Genomic DNA, 19,255 nt, shown 5'->3' with positions numbered 1-19,255 from the left:
GAAATTGGAAGGACTTCATTCTATATTTACCTGTTCCTTGCCTCTTACTTCCTATCATAATTTACACGTTTTTAAAATATAAATAACAACTGATAACCTCGTAATTTTCCTCAAATTTGCTTTCTGCCTGCATTAACACAGGCAGTACAGATGGTAGGAAGGATTTCTCTACCACAATGTGTTATCCTTACAAGAAAAGAACAAAAAACAAAGAACATGTGTTTTGGATGGAAAAGAGAAGTGGTCAGTTCATTTTTTGTATAGCCCAGCCATCTCTTCCCTTCGTATTTAATTACTGTAGTCTGCCATTCATTCCTTGAGGTTCTGCAGTGGATTGTTTTTACCAACAAAGTACATCTACCGATTTGGATGCAAAGATATTCCTCCCTCCCTCCCTCCCTCCTTCCTTCCTTGCCTTTCTGCACTTTTCCCTTTGCGTTCTTTCCTGAGCCAAAGATCAATGTCCACATGAGATTAAAATGAAAGAAAACCTTTACTTTTAAATGTTATATTTTAGTTAAATGCATTAGTTGTTCATGAAGACAACAAGGAAATGTCTCAACCAAAGGAAGAATTTGGAACATGTGCCTCTCCTCTGATTTTCCTTCATTGTTGTGTAATTCTATGCAGAACGATCATTCTTTGGTAAATCTCACTGTTGGGGAGGTTTCATAATAGTGGTGCCCTACCCTGAGGGCTCATCAAACAATTCTCTTTTTTTTTTCTCTGTTGGGATAATATTTGAAATGAAAATTCACAAAAATGGGGAGGGATCATTTTGTGTAGAACAGTCAGAGAAAATGTATGTGTAGAGTGTCATGGCCTCACTCCTCTTTCTCATAATCACCCCTACTGTTCAATTTCAGCATTCACCCTGGTAATGTGCACACTGTGTCCCCTTCCTACTGGGAATTTCCACTTGCAGACAAGCTTCAGATTTAAATACCCAGATTCTCTTTTGATCTGCTGCTTTGTTACATCTTCTGTCCTTCCACTACAAGCTCCATGCTTTAGCTCACAATTCTTCTTCATGTCCTAAGCAACTGTGTTGTAGAAGTTAAGTAGGGGATTGCATTTTTTTTTAAGTAAAAGACTGTTACAGAGAAATCATTCCTATACTTGAAATAGCAGCAAATACTGAGGATTAATTCTATAAGACATTGGTAACTTTTCCCCTTGAGATTTATTTCGGTTGTAATCTGGAAAGCAAGAGAGGTGAAAACAAAAGAAATCTAATATTAGAAAGACCTATAAACTCTTTCAATAAAAAACCTTAGATATCTTTATACATTCCTACTTAATTCTATTGACATTTTCTAGTAAATAGTTAATCCAATCAGCATGCCATTAAATATTAAATTCTGCATACAAACCTGAAAGATTTTTAAAATGTACATCACACTTCTTAATTGCTACTTTTTAGATCCAGTGATAAAGAAACCTGAACAGTTTCTTGAGATTTCAAGTCCATTTTTGAATTATAGAATGACTCCATTTACGATTCCAATAGAAACGTAAGTACATATCATTCTTCCGCACAAATGCATTGTGTTAACAAAGTATTTTATGATGGTTTGTGGTTAAAAATAACACTAAAACAGAAGATTTGAAGAACACTGTTTAAGGAAAAGGCAAAATATATACAAAACTTTCTTTAAAAATTTCCTTGATGTCTTCTAGCTTGTGTTACATTAATTCATTTATTAACATTTTTTGCTCATCTTTTATGTGTGAGTGCTACAGACCAAGTATTCCTCCAAATTCCTATGTTGAAGTCCTAACCCTCAGTGTGGTCGGGTGTGGAGATGATGCCTCTAAGGAAGTAATTAAGGTTAAATGGAGTGTAAAGATGGGACTCTGATCTGATAGGATGAGTGACCTTACCAGGAGAGGCTCTAGAGAGCTTGTTCTGTTTCTTCCTGCACACCTGTCCTGAAAAGGCCATGTGAACACAGAGAAGGCAGCTCTCTGGTAGAAGGAGGAGAGGGGAGCCCTCATCAAGAAACAAGCTCTGCTAGGACCCACTCTAATCTCAGCCTTCTAGGCTCCAGTAATGTGAGAAAATAAATTTCTCTTGTTTAAGTCACACTCACAGCATGTGTTATTATGTTTTATTATGGAAGCTCAAACAAGCTAATACAGAGCTTAGTACTAAAAAATGTGGAAGTGGTAATAAACTTGTGCATGGAAGCAATGCTAGGAATCTCTCTGTGTAGCTTTTCTTATCTAAAACTAGCAAAAATGCTATGTCTCATATTATCTCTTATGTTTTCTCTTCAACAAAATTGGAGAAGAGGGCAGAACAGAGTCTGCCTGGAAAGGAGTGAGGAGGAGGGGGTGGTGAAGAGGGGGGCGGGGACAGAGGGAAGAGGTGGCCCAAACAATGTATACACATATGAATAAATGTATAAACAATAAAAAAATGTAAAAGTGGTTTTAGAAGCAAGTAATGGTTGGAGTCTGGAAGAATTTTGAGGTACATGCTGGGAAAAAAACACCCATTGGCCAGAAGAGACTGTTGGCATGTGATTCTGGTGAATTTCAAAGAAAAGATGAGGAGAGAAAGCCTCCACCTTCTTAAAGAATACTTAAATAACCATAAACACAATATTAGCAGAAGTATGGATGTTAAAGGCTATTCTGATGAGGTTTCAGATGGAAATGAGGAGCAGGATATTAGAAATGGGAGAAAAAGAAGTACTTGGACAAAGTAACAAAGAACACGGCTGAATTGTGTTCTAGTCTTCTGTGGAAGTTAGTACTTACAAGCAAAGAGATTTCTAAGCAAAATGTTGAAGGTGTGACCCAGGTCCTCCTGACTGCTTATAATAAAAATACAAGATAGAGAGATGAACTAAAGAAGGAATTGTTAATTTAAGAAATCCAGAACCTAAAAATTCAGAAAATTCTTGGCCTGTCAATATTGCAGAAAGTGAGAAAGTGTTTTCTGAGGAGACACCAAGGGTATAGATGAATGATCACTAGATAGATTATAGAATTGGACTAGTAGAAAAACCACTTATTTGAACTGGAGTGGATAAGAATGGGACAAAGTAAAGGAAGGTGGGGGACTCCTAGGACTCAGTGGAATGGGAACTTAGGACAGCTGTCAACATGCATCTTCAAGAAAAGGACGAAGAGCCCTGAGATGATTCAGAATCAGCAGGGCTGCCACTTGCACTCCAGGCCCAGGGTCCAGGCTGCTTCTTCCTTGATTTCAGCAGCCCAGGTGGGCTCACACAGAACCCCACAGGACTATGGGTGACACTGCCATCCCAGTGGGCATGGAAAGCAAACCATCAAACCAAAGAGATTCACTCTCAAACAGTAAGATCTAATGAAATTCACCTTGTTAAGTTTCACATTTACTTGGGACTTGTCACCCTTTCCTTCTTTCCTATTTCTCACTTTTCAAATGGGAAGGTTTGTATTTTGCCTGTCCCATTGTGTTTTGGAAGCACATAACTTGCCTAGTTTCACAGATTTGCAGCTGGAGAAGAATTTTGCCTCAGGATAAATCCTGCCTTGAGGATAACCCATATCTAATATGGATGATATTTATGTGAGACTCTGGACTTTATATTTTAAGTTTGCTGCTAGAACAAGTTAAGATTTTGGAGCTGTTGGTTTAGGGTAAATGTAATTTTTGCATGTGAGAAAGACATGAATTTGGGAGACTCAGGGCCAGAATGTTGTGGACTGAAAGTTTCTCCCAAGTTCTCACGTTGAAACATTAACTCCTATTGTGACTGTATTTGGAGATGGGAGCTCAAAAGAAGTGGAAAGATTTGAATGTGTGCCTTGAAGTTCATGTGTTGTAAACTCAGTCCCCAATGTAACATCATAGGGAAGTGAGGCCTACCAAAGGAGATTAATGTTATTACCATGGGATTGTGTTAGTTACCATGAGAGGGTGTATGTTGTAAACACCGGTTCTGACCTCTCTTGCTCACTTGGTCTAACCTTCTTTGTTCTTCCACTTCTGTGATGATGCAACATGAAGGTCTTTGTCAGGTGCTGGAACCATGGTTTTAGACTTTCCAGTCTCTAAAACCACCAGCTAAAAAACATCTTTCTTTTTATTTTTATAAATTACCCGGTCTCTGTTATTCTCTTATGGCAGCAGAAAATGAATTAAGCAAGAAGTAATGAAAGTTAAGTGAGGTCACAAAGATGTGAAGTGATGGACCAATAGGATTAGTGTCCGTATTAGAAGAGACACTAGAAAGTACCTCTCTGCAAGCATTTATACTGAGGAAAACTTATGAGCACACAGCCTTAATTTTGTCACAATAGCCCAAGCAGACTAATACAACAAGCATTATATTGCACTTGAAGATAGAAAAAATAACATCTTGGGGGAGGTTTGCTGCATGTATAAGTAATTAATTACAATAAAAATTTTAAATTGCCATTATAGAAGTATGTCTCAAATTCTATGCTTATAGCTCAAAAAAACCTATTTTAAGAGATAATTAGTGCCCCAAATATAAAGTCCTGGTTTTAATGATTGCGCAAGAGATAAAAGAACTTGCCTCAGCCTGTGAAATGGTGGCCCTTTTTCTAGAAATTAAAGCTCCTCATTTTCTTGGAAGTGAAAAGCATATCCAGTGTTTGAGGCCCATCCCTCCTTTCCTTCCTCTATTAGCCATGCATAAACTTCAAATCTTCTAAGAGTGGAGCCAGGCATGGGTGGGTGGCTCATGCCTGTAATCCTAGCTACTCAGGACGCTGAGATCAGAAGGATTGCTGGCCTGGCCGAAAATATTTGAGAGACCCCAGCCCAACCAATAGCTTGAATCAGAGGTACATGCCTGTCATCCCAAGCTATGCAAGAGGCCAAAATCAGGTGGATCATGGTTCCAGGCCAGCCTGGGCAAATAAATAAATAAAGTCTTGCCAATAGCTGAGTATGGTGGCATACACCTGTCATCCCAACTACATTGGGAAGGGTAAAATAGAAGGATCACAGTCCAGGCCAGCCAGTGCAAAATGTGAGACATTATCTCCAAAATAACTAGAGGAACAAGGGCTGGAGGCATGGCTCAAAAGACAGAGTGCCTGCCATGTAAGAGTGAAGCTCTGAGTTCAAACACCAGTCCTGAAAAAAAAAAAAGTTTGCACTCTACAGAAAGCGGAAGCTTTCTTGAGAGCAAATGTTAGAGTCAGGTGTTGTGAAGGTAATTGGATAGTTAGTTCATTTTCTCTTGTAAACATTTGTCCAAACCCTCCATGCTCTGATCTTTCCCTAGCCTCTGCTAACTTTAATTTAGGATTTGTTGGAGGAGTTCTGGGTATTCTCACTAATTTTGGAGGCCCTCTTTTTTATTGTAATTGGATTGTAGCTTTTTTTCCTGTTGTTTGGTCATCAGCAGTTCTCATCTGCCTCTGAGGAATCAGATTATGACACTCCTATTTGTCAAGTTCTGTATATGTCACTCTTATTTTTAATTTCTTCTGAGCCCCCAGTGGGGTTGCAGGAGGGAGAAGAGGGACACATTTGTATGAAGTTTGTTATCTTGAAGTGAATACATATCTCTTGTGAGTTCCTACTTTGTTCCCTTGTTGGCATTTCACCTAGTCAGACTCAGAACTCACTTCACGTTAATAAACCTCCATTCAGCACTTCTTAAGACCAACCAATCAAACAACCCGAAATCAAGAAAAATATTTGTTTAATTGATTAGCATATGTAGCATGTTTCAGCAGGTTGATGGAAAGTGCTGAGAGATTGCAGGAGGTATTACATGTTAGTCATATTCCAGCAACTGAAAAGAGTAAGAGAGAATTTTAGAAAGTCCTGTTCTTAAATCATTCAGCCACTCCACCACTGAGGATTCCCACGGGGGTCATTGTCCATAGTCTTTCAAGCTTCTCACCATGTTGTACAGTTTTGTTGCCAGTGGAAGGGGCCTTCCAGATATTCCTCAATTCTTTGGGTACAAAGTCTAAAATTAGGACACTGCCCCAGGTGCACCAAAAGAACCACAAAGAGTAGGAAGACAGTAAGGAATGATTTACTAGCAAAGCAAAAGCACGCCTGGAGGTGAGAAGCAGGCAGTTGGATAAGAACCGACTGCCTTGAATTGTTGGGGCTTGAGGTTTTATTAACCAATAGGGTTGACACAACCCTATTGAGGAGGGTTGAGGCCCTCCTCAAATGGTTTGACTACTGCACAGTGGCTGCCCGGTGTGGAAAGTCATATCCTATGCTTTTGAGATTCTACTCTCCACAAAACACTACAAAACAAACATAATTCAGCCACACATTTTGCCACTTTATTGGAATAACATTTTCTTCTTTGTCCAATACCATATTCCTCATTTCCACCAGAAACCTCAACAGAATGGTCTTTACTGTCCATATTTAAAACAACATTACATCTACAACCACTTAAATATTCCCTAAGAGGATTAGTAACTTTCTGTACATTGCTCCTCTTTTCTTTCTGAGCTCTCACCCAGAAAGTGCAGGGTAGTGAGTACTTTTCTCTTAGCATGCATGTTTTTCTAAGAGGCTGTGCTAGCCTTTATCCATTCCCAAGTCCTAAAACAATTTCCACATTTTTAGATGGCTATGACAGCAGCAACCCTACTTCTTATCAGCAGTTTTCTTTATTAGTCCATTTGGTCAGCTATAACAAGATACTATAAACCAGGTCACTTGTAAATAACAAATACTTACCTCATTGTTTTAGAGGATGGGAAACTCACGATCAAGATGCAGCAAATTTAATGTCTGGTAAGGACCAGTTTCCTCATACAAGGCACACTCTTGTTATCTCTGCGCTCAGACGATAGAAGGGACAAATACAGTCACTGAGTCTCTTTTTCAGGGACACTAGCCTCATTTATAAGGGTTCTGTCCTTCTGACCTAATCACCTTCCAAAAGCCTCACCATAGCATTGCATCCGTGGTTACAATTTCAGTCTAGGAATTTGGAATATACACACATTCAAACCACAGCACTTCCTTTATCCCTGTATTATCAAGTTATGTGTTCAGTTCCCTATCACCCAAGAGGAGTAACCTTTGAAGCTGTTAAATTAATATACTTCAGTTTTTTTTATTCCCTTTCCACATGAACAACTTTCAAATATTAGACAGTTATGTGTCCTACTCCATTCTCTTCTTGTCAGGTTTCTAGATATGTATAGGCATGTTATATTCCATTCCCATTGTACTTTTCAGTTACAAAATCCAGTGGAATTTCTTTTCCTACTAAAGCTACTATGAATTAGGCTTCTATCACATGAGACACAATCATTCCTGAGTGATGCTGCAGTATAATATAAATGAAATGTAGTCTGATTATTGCTGTCATTAATTTGGCCAAAAGTTAGTATATTAATTTCTTTTAATGCACATATTATGAATGCATCATGTGCAGCATAATCAAAGGCTTCCTTGTTCCTTGAATCATACTTGGTATTATTACTGTACTGTCTTGTTATGTCACAGGGACCTCAAAGGCTTGAGAAACTATAAGTACCCTTACACTGAATGGCCTCAGACTACTGGTTCTTTCTGGGTTTTATTTCTTTGATTAGTTTAGTTGTAGTTATAGTTTTTCTTTTACATTACTAGTCATTTCTATATCATGCTTAATATTCTGTGTTTCTAATAGCATTGATTCTTCCAAATTCACCTCCAATTTTCTGGATACAGTGAGAAATGTTATCAGATACTTGGAATCAGTTAACATTGTTTACGTATACTTATAAAGATGACCATAACAGGGTTGGCATCTGGGCTTTGTTGTTACACTGATATCAACATAATACCTTGCCTATGGCAGGTACTCCATAAATATAATTGAATGAAGGATATTTGTAGGCATCTAAATTATTATTTTTATTGTGCTCTGTCTAATACGGTAGCCATATTGACTACCATGGCACATGACTCAGGTTATTCCAGAGGCACCTGCATGCCCATGTTTTTTGCAGCCTTATTCAGAATAGCCAAGCTATAGAAACAGCCAAGATGCCCCACTACCAACAAGTGGATTAAGAAAATGCGGTATTTATACACAATGGAATTTTACTCAGCCACAAAGAAGAATGAAATTTTGTCATTTGCGAGTAAATGGATGGAACTAGAGAACATCATCTTAAGTGAAAGTAGCCAGACTTAAAAGGCCAAAAATCACATGTTCTCCCTCATATGTGGACTTTAGACCTAAAACAAATGCAGTAATATTTTTGGACATGGATCACACACTAAGGGGAGAATGCACACAGGAGGAATAGGGAAAGGGATGGAAACCTAAAACTTGAATGTGGTTGATGTGCTCACTGTAGAGGAGTGAATATAGCAATCTAAATTGGCAGAGGCCACTATGGGAAGGGGACTAGGAAGTAGTGAAGAGGTCTGGTGGAGACAAACTAATGTGGTTTGTAATACACATGTGCATGGAAGCAATGCTAGGAATCTCTCTGTATAGCTATCTTTATCTCAAACTAGCAAAAGCTATGTCATTCTTATTATCTCCCATGTTTTCTCTTCAACAAAGTCAGAGAACAAGGTGGGCGGGGAGGTGGCCCAAACCACGTATACACATGTGAGTAAATGTAAAAATGATAAAATAAAAAAAGAAAAAAAAACTAATTTCCTTAGTTGCATCAGTCACATTTTAAGTTCTCAATAGTTAAACATTTTAAGTGAATATTTCATCACTATATGATATTAAAGAGAATATGCAGATGACCTGCCCATAGTGGCATTTTATTATAACACTATTATCATAATATTTTTAGTTTTGATATTTTGAACTTCATTTCTATTTGTTGATTCAAATGAAAAAATCAGTCATTTATATAATATAATTAGGCAGAATTCTCTTTGTCTATTCAAAAGGTCTATTGAATTTAAGTGGTCCATATGATAGCTGAAGTATTTCAACCTTGTCAGTGTTACTTATGCTTTGATGACAAATGTGCCAAAAAATTATCAACCAGTGATTATTTCTTTTACAGTAATACATACTTACTTTATGACCAACTTTGAATGGATTGAAATATGGCCTATGTTATATGACCTTTATCGGCATAAAACTTTTAAAAAATTGAATGGCCTCCCATCTTAGGATGTCAAAATAAAGGGTGAGGAGGACATTGGATTTACTTACAAGGACACTACTGTTTGTGTGACAGAAACACTTATCTAATATGATCAATATTTGAATTTGGACAGATAATTGTACTTCAGTTATCTCTCAATATAACTGTAAAAGTGTAAAAAGTAGACAAAATTGTTTTAAAAAAATAAAATAGGACTTTGGTTCCAAGAAATAACCCTAATTAAGAACTCCACAGATGTATTTAATAACATACTAGATACAGACACAAAGAGAACTGAAACAACTGAAAAATAGGTCAGGAGATAAAATCCAGACTCTGAAGCATGGAAACAAAAAATAATTAAGAAAAAGCATAGTAAGACATAAATGGGACAAGTTGAAAATAACCGATAGACTCAATAGTGGTTCTCAGAAATAGAGGATAGGAAGATTTGAATACATATGCATATATATATAAATTTACATTCATACATATATACATAGAGACATAATGGCCCAAAGTGCTCCAAAAAGTATAAAATTAAAATCCAAATTCAGTAAGTTCTGAAAGCACCAAGCAATATAAATGCAAAGGAAATTATAGCTATACACATGATAGTGAAAACAAAAGTAAGTGGAATAATTTGTATGTATATTATTAACTCTGAAAATGGGTGAATGGGTCTCCACACAGTGGTAACAGACAAATATGGGCAGTTAAAAGTGCCAAACCATGAGGGAAAGCCTAATAAATGAGATGATTTATTTACTTTTTTAAAAGTTGGGTTTTTTTAACCATTGCCTTGTGTGGTGGCACAGCATTGTAATCCCAGCTACCCAGGAGGTGGAAATCAGGAGGACTGTAGATCCAGGTCAGCCCAACAAAGTTAGTGAGATCTCATCTCAACCAACAAGCCTGGTGTGCACTTGTAATACCATCTATGCAGACACATAGGTATTTGAGGCTGGCCTCTGGCAAAAACTCAAGACCCTATCCAAAAACTGACTAAAGCAAAAAAAGGCAATGGGTGTGGCTCAAGTGGTAGAGCGCCTACCAGCAAGTACAAGGCCTTGAATTCAAACTCCAGTACGACCCCCCAAAAAAGTTGTTACTACAAATTTAACTCAAATTCAGTCTTGACTTATAGAAAATATTATTTTATAATAAATCTATTAATTTCTGTAAAGATTTAAAATAAATTATTTTATTTAGTTAAACATTGCAAATTGCATTTACAACTTTACCATGTTCTATTATTATCTCAACTAGCAAAAACCCTCATTCCTTCTTTTATTGCTTATACTCTCTCTTCAACAAAATTAGAGATAAGGGCAAAATAGTTTCTGCTGGGTATTGAGGGGGTGGGAGGGAGAGGGAGGGGGCAGGGTGGGTGGTAAGGGAGGGGGTGGGGGCAGGAGGGAGAAATGACCCAAGCATTGCATGCACATATGAATAATAAAAAAATTTAAAAACTTTAAAAAAAGTATTTTAGAAACTAAAAATTATAGCAAAAAATCATATTTAAATCATCACAAAAAATCAAACTTGTGTCTTTGTAGAAATTTAATTTTCCTATATGTACTGTATTTACAAATCAAAATTTTCATGTGCCTTTTAATTTAATCAACAGAACTAAAATCAAGTATGAAGCTGTTCATTTAAAAGCCTTTTTTTGTTGGGTTGTGTACTGTGCTAAGTTCTTTCGTATGTTATAAAATGCCACATACAGTTCATTAGTCTGTTTTTGCTGCTAAAACAAAAATATCATAGTCTGGTGGCTTATAAACACCAGGAATGTATTTCTTACAGCTCTAGAACCTGAGATTTCTGGCATCTGGCATGGCCCACATCCTGTGTTACGGTTGACCTTTTTTTTTTTTTTTTCCCCTATGTAGTCTCATATATTAAACATGGCAGGTATCTCGGTGGTGACTTTTGTAAGCGCACTCCTCTCAGGCATGAGAGCTCTGCTCACATGACCTTAATCACCTCTCAAAGGCTGCCCTTCCAAATACCATCATATAGGTTATTAGATGTCAACATATGAAGTTTGAGGATACAGAACATTCATCTATGACATACAGACAGATATTTTTAAAAAAAAAACATAAAAATGCTAACACTTCACAATTATTCTAATTAATTTTATACTTAAAGTTGGCCACTGAATTATCTAGCCTTCCTCAATGAAACAGAACCAATCTGATGAATGGATAAACGATAGACAGATGATTGATGTAGGAGATAGATAATAGATGAGATAGATAAAGGATATGTAGGTAGATAGATAGATAGCTGGCTAGCTATGGACAACGACAGGGTATGTGTTAGAGGGATTGGCTCACATGATGACGGAGGCTGGGAAGTCCCACGATAAACCATTTGCAAACTAGAAAACCAGAGAGGCCAGCAGCATGGTCATGGCCTCAGAACCACACAGGCCAGCGGTCTAACTCTTCACCTGAGATTGGAGGCCTGAGAACCTGATGGGCTGCTGTGCAGATCCTATAGTCCAAAGGCAAGAGAAGCTGGTTTGACACCTGAAATTAATCATCCCAGGTAGTCAGATGATGATTTTGCCATCCAACTATTTTTATAAGTCTTTTTAGCTGATTGAGTTTGCATACTAATCAGAGATTATGTGCATTGTAAGAATTGAGCTGTGGACCACTAGGATAAATTTGCTCACAATTTATATGATCATTCCCAATTTTGCAAAATCTCTGTGTTGACAGGGACCATAAATGGGTTGATTTCATAGCTCAAATTCCCTGATGCTCCCTTACTTGATTTTCTTGTAACTTCATCCAGCTTTATTACTTGATTAAGGTGGATGAATTTCTAACACCCAAAAACAGGTGACTTCATCACTTAATGGGATTCAAGCCATCTATCCCCTGCTGGAGTCTGTTATGAATTCACCTGGATATTCATGCTTTTACAGAGCCAAATGCAAAGAGATGTGGAAGGCATTTCATCCTATGTGAAAGACATATGTCCCCTGTCCTGCTCTGCTGGACTGTCAGAGTTCTCAACTCAACATAAAAAACAAGCTCTTTTTTTTAGGCGAGGCTTGGAAAGTGGCTGCTATTATAGTTTTTTCCATTGGAATGCTGTCACTGTAGCAACATGCCAGATTCACCCTTTCTTGGCTCATGGCCTTGTACGAGAAAACTGGAGCCTCAAAAATGTGTTCCTTCCACCCTCTCATGGCAGCTTCATGTATGTCAGAGAAATTTAGTTATACGTGAATTAAGTTTTACTAAATAATAACTGGAAAAAATCAAGTTTATGACATCTATATACATAGAATTTAATTTTATCTTCACAACAAACGTATCTAAAATTTATGCCATAACAAATGTCTTTATTGTGCTATGAAATTCTAGCTATGGTAATGATGATTTGGGATCATATCAACAAATAACTTACAAAGAAGTACTAAACATTTGGGTAGACATTATGAATATCAACAGTAGTAAAGTTATGTGCTAAAGTTAATTAAATTTCTGACTCAGCCCTATTTTACCAGTACATACTCTGATAATTAATTAAGTCAATTCTAAGTTTCAAATTCCTGTGTTTTGATCTTTAACATCCAGGTGACTACCATAGCTTTAAAATAAAGTCTTCCAGAAAAATATTACCCCAATACATTGACTTATATAGAATATTTATTCAGTAGTATATAAAGCAATTTAGAGTTTTCACATGAAATTTAAAAATTACTCATTGTAAAAGAATGAGAATGACAAAATGAGCAAAATCAGAGCTTTCTCTTACTGACAAAACTACAGTCATTGATCAGTAAACTTTAAAGAAGAGATTACAATAATCAAAGTTTCGTGGGGTTTTTTTCTCCATTAGGCATTATGTACAGTCCATTATTAAGAAAGGGATGCCTCCAGGGTCCAGTTTACCTTCCCTTGCTGAAAATGATGAAACTGCAAGTCTTAGCCAACCAGAATTGAATCAAGTGACAGGAGCTGTATCTCAGGTATTAGCCAAACCCTTGGTTATAGAAGATGGTTTTTGTAAATTGTGATATATATTGTATATGCAAAAGAACGCTTAACATTCATCTGAAAAGCATAAAGAATACTATTAAAGTGAATAGTTTATGTATCCTGACAGGTTAGAAAATGAAATACTTATGTGTTATGAAAGCCCCTATGTGTCTCTTCTGGGTCTTATTGATTATCTTCCATTCAGACATTGTTTTAATCAAATTCCATATTTTTATAATTTTGCCAGTTAAGTATGTGTTTATTGTATCATATTTATAAATGATATATAGCTGTATCTACTATTCTGTGATTTCTCTCACTTAATATTTGTGAAACTTGGATATTTTGTGCTTATTCATTGGCTGATGGGGTTTGTTGTATAACAATTGTTACTGTTTCTAAAAATCCATCACCGTGCTAATGGCTACACTCATCACTTCTTGTTTTTTGCTATTGCAAGGAATGGGACTATGCTGATGATGATAGTGATAATGAGGATGGCTTTGCAGAGCTGGGAATTGAACCCAGGGCCTCAATGATCATCCTCGAATATCTCCTACATAATGTTTTATGTACACTGGCTCCCCTTGACATTTATGTAAAACCTTAATACTCACCTCTGTGTATTAGTTAGTTGAGAATCATCAATGGAGAACAGTCGAAAGCAAGACAGCTGTCTTAGTTATCATTGTATAAGCACACAACTTCACTATTTGATAGTTGAGAGACTGCTAAGCATAGTTGTCAGATAACTGACCAGCTATAGATCACAGGACTATTTATAGACAAGACAATATAACAACACAAAACATAACAATGGTCCTAATAACTGCTGTACTTTCAAAGTAGTGAGCAGCACACACGATCTTTTAAAACCCTTGTGGCAACTTTAATATAATATAAAATATTGCCATTTGTTTTTTAGATATGGTCAAAGTTGTTGCTATTAAAATTGTGGCCAGTTGTATTTCAACAATGAATTGATAATCAAAGAAAATTCCAGATTCCAGCTACAGATACAGTTGTTTTAAACATCCATGGTGATGGATTTTTTTGAAATCTAACTATGGACCCAACTGGACACAAGATTAGGAAAACTTGCTCTAGGATGTGAACCTGGAAATATAATTGTTTGAAGCTTTTTCAGCTTCACAATAAAATGCCAATTTTTCACATAAATGGATCAATAGGACAGGAGTGGTCCTGTCAGCACTGGAAGAGAGTTTTCTTTATTTCATGTGCTGGCCAACATATAGTACTGTATGATGTTGATTAGTATAGGTACTAGGTGTTAAAGGGCACTTTATTTTTAAAGCAGGTAATATATTCACATTTTCAACACTAAAAAAATCTTCTTTCCTCTCATGTGCCTCTCCATTCCATTTCACCTCTCAATCTCCCATAGGAAGCTTTCAGAGTTTCTCTGTGTAATTGCAAAGAAGCACACACACACAATATTACATACTTCCTCTTTTTATTCAAAATTAAATTTTAAAAATCATTTAATATAAGTTGGTGATAATTTTATCTATACCCAAAGGGTATCTTCATTCTTTGTTGCATAATATTTCATTACGTGAATGAACCATACTTTATTTCTACCGATCTCTGTAGGTGGACTTGGGTTGATTCCTACCCTTTGCTACTACAAATAATGCTCTTATCAGTGAATCTTATGTGGAAAGTAGGATTTTTTTGGGTCAACAGATAAAAGCCTGTTGAAAATGTGTATAGTTATTTTCACTGCATCCCATAGGATTGGCACCATTTCACATTCACACCCAAAATGTGTGAGTGTTTCTTTACAGCCCCACACAGGGCATGACTTTCATTTTTAATTTTTCCCAACCAGATTGGTAAGAAAAAGCAGTTCATTATATTTTAAATTTCCACTTTCCTGATTCTTAATGTGACCGAATAGCTTTTTATATGTTTGCACTATTTTTTTGTGTCTCTTTGCAGTTACTGCTTTTGTCTTTTGTCTAATTTTTCTTTGGGTTGTATATTTTGTTTTATCAATTCATAGATGTTCTCTGTGAAAATTAAGCTAACTAAAGTATGAATTATCCCATATACTTAACATTTGTTATGAAAACACTTAAAATCTACCCTTTAAGTAACTTTCAATAATATAATACACTATTACTAGCTCTAGTCACCAGGTGGCACATTAGATTTCCTGCACTTCTTACCAAATCCTAAAAAAAATCTTTAAAACCCTTCTAACAGTCAAACATCAGGTATCCTATCATCACTAGTAATTTTCTTGGCTACATCACATTCAAGACTCCTGTGTTCCGTTTCACTGTAAACAGATACCTTGCATTGGGACGTCCTTTTACCTCGTTTCTCTCATGGACTTCCTATTTTGGAAACAATGTCTTCTTTTTTAGTTTATGCTTTAATTTTTGTGTAGCTTGTCTTCCAATATTTCCTACAAAAAGATGAATGGGAAGTAAACATTGTGAGAACACTTGAAGATTCCTATATTTCTTTCTCTCAATGGACTTCTATTTGGGCAGAATATAGAATCCCAGTTTGGAAGTTATTTTCTTCAGAAATTTGAAGATCTTCTTTAATTCCTTTAGGCATTGCTCTCTCAAGAATATGGATAACCTTCTGCCTTCTAGACAGTTTTAGGATCATCTTCTCATCTGGGCATAGTAAAATTCAATGATGACTGGCATGAACCCCTATCTCTTTTTCCATGAACTCTGCTGGGTATTTGAGTCTCTTCCACCTGGAACATCATTCTTCAGTACTGGAGAATTTTCTTATATTATTTCCTTGAAATCTCCCTCTGTTTTTAAATTTTTTTATTCATTTATTCACATGTGCATACATTGTTTGGGTCATTTCTTCACCCTGTTTCCCGCCCCTTCCTCTCCCCCCACTCCACTTCACTTCCAGCTAGAACTTGTTCTGCTCTTATCTCTAATTTTGTTGAAGAAAAGACATAAGCAATAACAAGAAAGACAAACATTTTTGCTAGTTGAGATAAGGATAGCTGTACAGAGATATTCCTAGCATTGTTTCCATGCACAAGTGTGTTACAACCCAAGTTCATTCATCTCTACATGACATTTTCACTGGTTTCTGATCCCCTTCCCATATTGACCTCTGTTGCTTAAAGGTTTCTGTATTAGTTTCCCTGCAGTGGGGACACCAAACTCTTTCCTGTCATTCTTGTTGTACAATCAATATCCAGATATCTCTTCATCTTGCAAGACTATGACTTTATATCCACCAAGCAACAACTTCCCATTTTCCCCTCCCCCCAGCCTCTGAAAACTACTGTTCTGCTTTCTGCCTTAGTGAACTTGACCACTTTAGGACCCTCATAGGAGGGAGGGGAGACCATAAAACATTTGCATTCTTTTGAATAGATTATTTCATTTAGTATAATGTCCTCAAGCCTCATCTATGTTGCAGCATGTCTTAGAATTCATTTTCTTATTAGGGCGAATGATACTCCATTATATATGTGTGTGTGTGTATATATATATATATATATATATATATATTTATAATGTAATATATATAAATATGTATATATTGTATTCTGAATACTCATTGTCCTTCAGGAGACATTTTGGCTTCTTCCACCTTTTAGCCATCATGAATAATTCTATGATTTGGTTGTACATCTCTCTTTGAGACTCTTCTTTCAGTTCTTTCAATTTCACTTCTATGCCTATGTAATTTTGCTGGATCAAATCCTTTCAAGAACCACCAAACTCTTCTTCATTACACCATTTTACACAACAATGGATAAGGGTTTCAATTTCTTCGCACCCTCATCTACCCTTGTTATTTTTTTTTGTGGGATTTTTGTTTTTGTTTTGTTTCCTTTTTGATAGTAGCCATCTTTATCGGTGTGAGGTGGTATCTTCCTGTAGTTTTCATCTCCATTTCCTAATGACTTCTCCAAACATATTGAGAATTTTTTATGTTCTGCTTTCCATTTGAATATCTTGCTTGGAAAAATGTCTGTTCAATTCCTTTGGCAATTTTTAATTGGGTGGTTTTGTGGTTTTATTGTTGTTCTTTTGTAGAGGTTCTTCATATATTCTTTATATTTGTTCCTTATCAGATAGATGATTTACAATATTTTCTGTCATTCTGTGTTTAAATTTTCACTCTGCTGACTGTATTCTTTGATGTACAGAAGGTTTTTATTTTGAAGCTCAAATCATTTATTTTTACTATTGATGCCTGTGCTTTTAGGGTCACCAAGAAATCATTGCCAAATTCAGTGTCTTGAAACTTCCCCCGTGTTTTCTTCTAAGAGTTTTGCATTTTATATTAACTTATTGTTTAAGCATCCTATTGAGTTTGTTTCATTTATTCCATTTTTAGTTTCTGAGAAGTTTCTTTTATTACTTTCTATGGTGGTTTCTTATTTGATAGTCAAAAATCTTCCTATCTTTAAGGTATCATTAAAAATTTATCTTTATAGTATTGTTTCTATTTTCCATGAATCACTCTACCCCAGTAATTAATTTCTTTCTTTCATATAGGAACTTTTTCTCAATAGTCTGGTAGTATTTTGTTGTATATATATATATATATATATATATATATATTTAAATATAGATATATATAAGTGTATATATATATATATATTTAAGGCATGCAAAGCACTAAAGAGCCACTGATGAAAGCAGCTTTATATCATAACTATAGCTCACCAAATGTTGGCTTTCAGTTAGGATAATTGGGGGTGAATGAGCTTCATTTGGAGGTGGGACTGGCTCCAAACTTCAGTCAGTGTCGCTGGGTTTTTCCCTGGCTCTGAATTCTTTTTCCAGCTAAGGGATCACATGGATTTGTCTATGTTACTAAAGCAAAATAGTTCAGATGAGCAACAGTCTCAACAGTCAGCAGTTGGACTTTCACAGAATTCTCCTCTCACTGCACAGAAGCTTCTCCTGTATTCCATGCTGTCGATGAATTCAGATCCAGAGATTTCTCACCTAATTTCCAGTGTCCTGCTCAGGTGGAAGAAAACCAGATGATAAACTTTAAGGGACTGAGGAAAAGTGAAGTTCCTTATGCAACATTCCACCTGTTTCTGTTTTCAGCTCTTGTCCTATTCTCCGCTCCTCAGATACCTGCAAATTGTTCTGGAGTCCTAAGGAACAGTCTTGCTTCAAACTAGCATGCAGTATTCTGCTACCTTTACTCTGCTATCCTCTCTGTCTTGTCATCCTAGATCTTGCTAACATCATCTGTAACAGTCTGTATGAGCTTACAATTTACATCTACTTGAATGAAGTTCCAGAGAAAACAGAGTTGTGTACATGAATTCAACATAATTTCAGGAACCATCATTGTAATTGAAGCCAGTGTTTTGGGATTCTGTGCATTATTTGCCAGCCATAATCTCACCTTTTCTGTATTAATGATAGGTACCTCAGCACAAGCATGAGGTATACTTAGGGATATTATTGTTTAAATTATTAGATTCAATAACTTAGTAAATTCATATACATTGTATTTTAATGTCACAAACTTAAACCCTCAGCTAATTATTTAACTTACATCTTTTGAAGATTAAGGTTAACTATTTTACTGTAATGTACTAGTAAAAATTTTCAGAAATCTACTCAAAGTTTTTTTTTGTAAAAAAAACTCTATTAACTTAAAAACTTTGGTTCATTAAATAGCAGTGCTAAGCTGTTGATTTCAAAATGTTTTCTTAATGTGTTCCTTTCATTTAACCAGGGTAATATTGCAGTACAAGTTGTGCCCACAAAAGGTAAATTAATAATCCTGTCATGTTCCCTCCCCCCAGTGGACTTCATGTTACCTCGGGGGGTCTCTGCTTCTTGACACCTTTTAGCTCTCCCTTCTCCCAACCTCTCAGCACCCTCTCGTAAGCACCTCCTCTGACTTGCTAAATCTAAAGTGGTCTGGCCTAGAAAAATGAGGTAATTTCACACATTAAATTCAAACTAAAAATAAAAAAATAGAAGGACTCTGATTAAAGAGCCATAAGTAAAATTCATTCATTATTTTGTTATTGTTGTTTTTGTACACAGCCTTGCTTTATAGCCCATTCTGACCTCAAACTCCTGATCTTCCTGCTTTGGTCTCCTGAGTCCTGGATTTTCAGGACTGTGCCACCATGTCTGGCAAGTTCATGGGTTTGATGCAGGCACATTGTGATCAAAACACTGCAA

General features: G+C 36.2%; 1 protein-coding gene across 2 annotated transcripts in view; it reads left to right on the top strand.

The window, feature by feature from the left end:
• Adgb (androglobin) overlaps positions 1 to 19,255 on the top strand; it is a 151,451-nt gene that overhangs the window by 66,355 nt on the left and 65,841 nt on the right. The window contains exons 12-14 of one of the 2 annotated variants that reach the window (XM_074072532.1): positions 1,424 to 1,514; positions 12,931 to 13,060; positions 18,798 to 18,831. In XM_074072532.1, the coding sequence (XP_073928633.1) occupies positions 1,424 to 1,514; positions 12,931 to 13,060; positions 18,798 to 18,831 (255 nt within the window). Of the gene's footprint in view, positions 1 to 1,423; positions 1,515 to 12,930; positions 13,061 to 18,797; positions 18,836 to 19,255 lie in introns of both variants that reach the window. The other variant, XM_074072528.1, reaches the window with a different exon arrangement.

This window comes from Castor canadensis, chromosome 1 (assembly GCF_047511655.1).
Source record: "Castor canadensis chromosome 1, mCasCan1.hap1v2, whole genome shotgun sequence".
In the NCBI taxonomy this organism is placed as follows: Eukaryota; Metazoa; Chordata; class Mammalia; order Rodentia; family Castoridae; genus Castor; species Castor canadensis.
The sequence above is the reverse complement of the archived record's forward strand: the minus strand, read 5'-3'. Positions and strand labels throughout refer to the sequence as shown.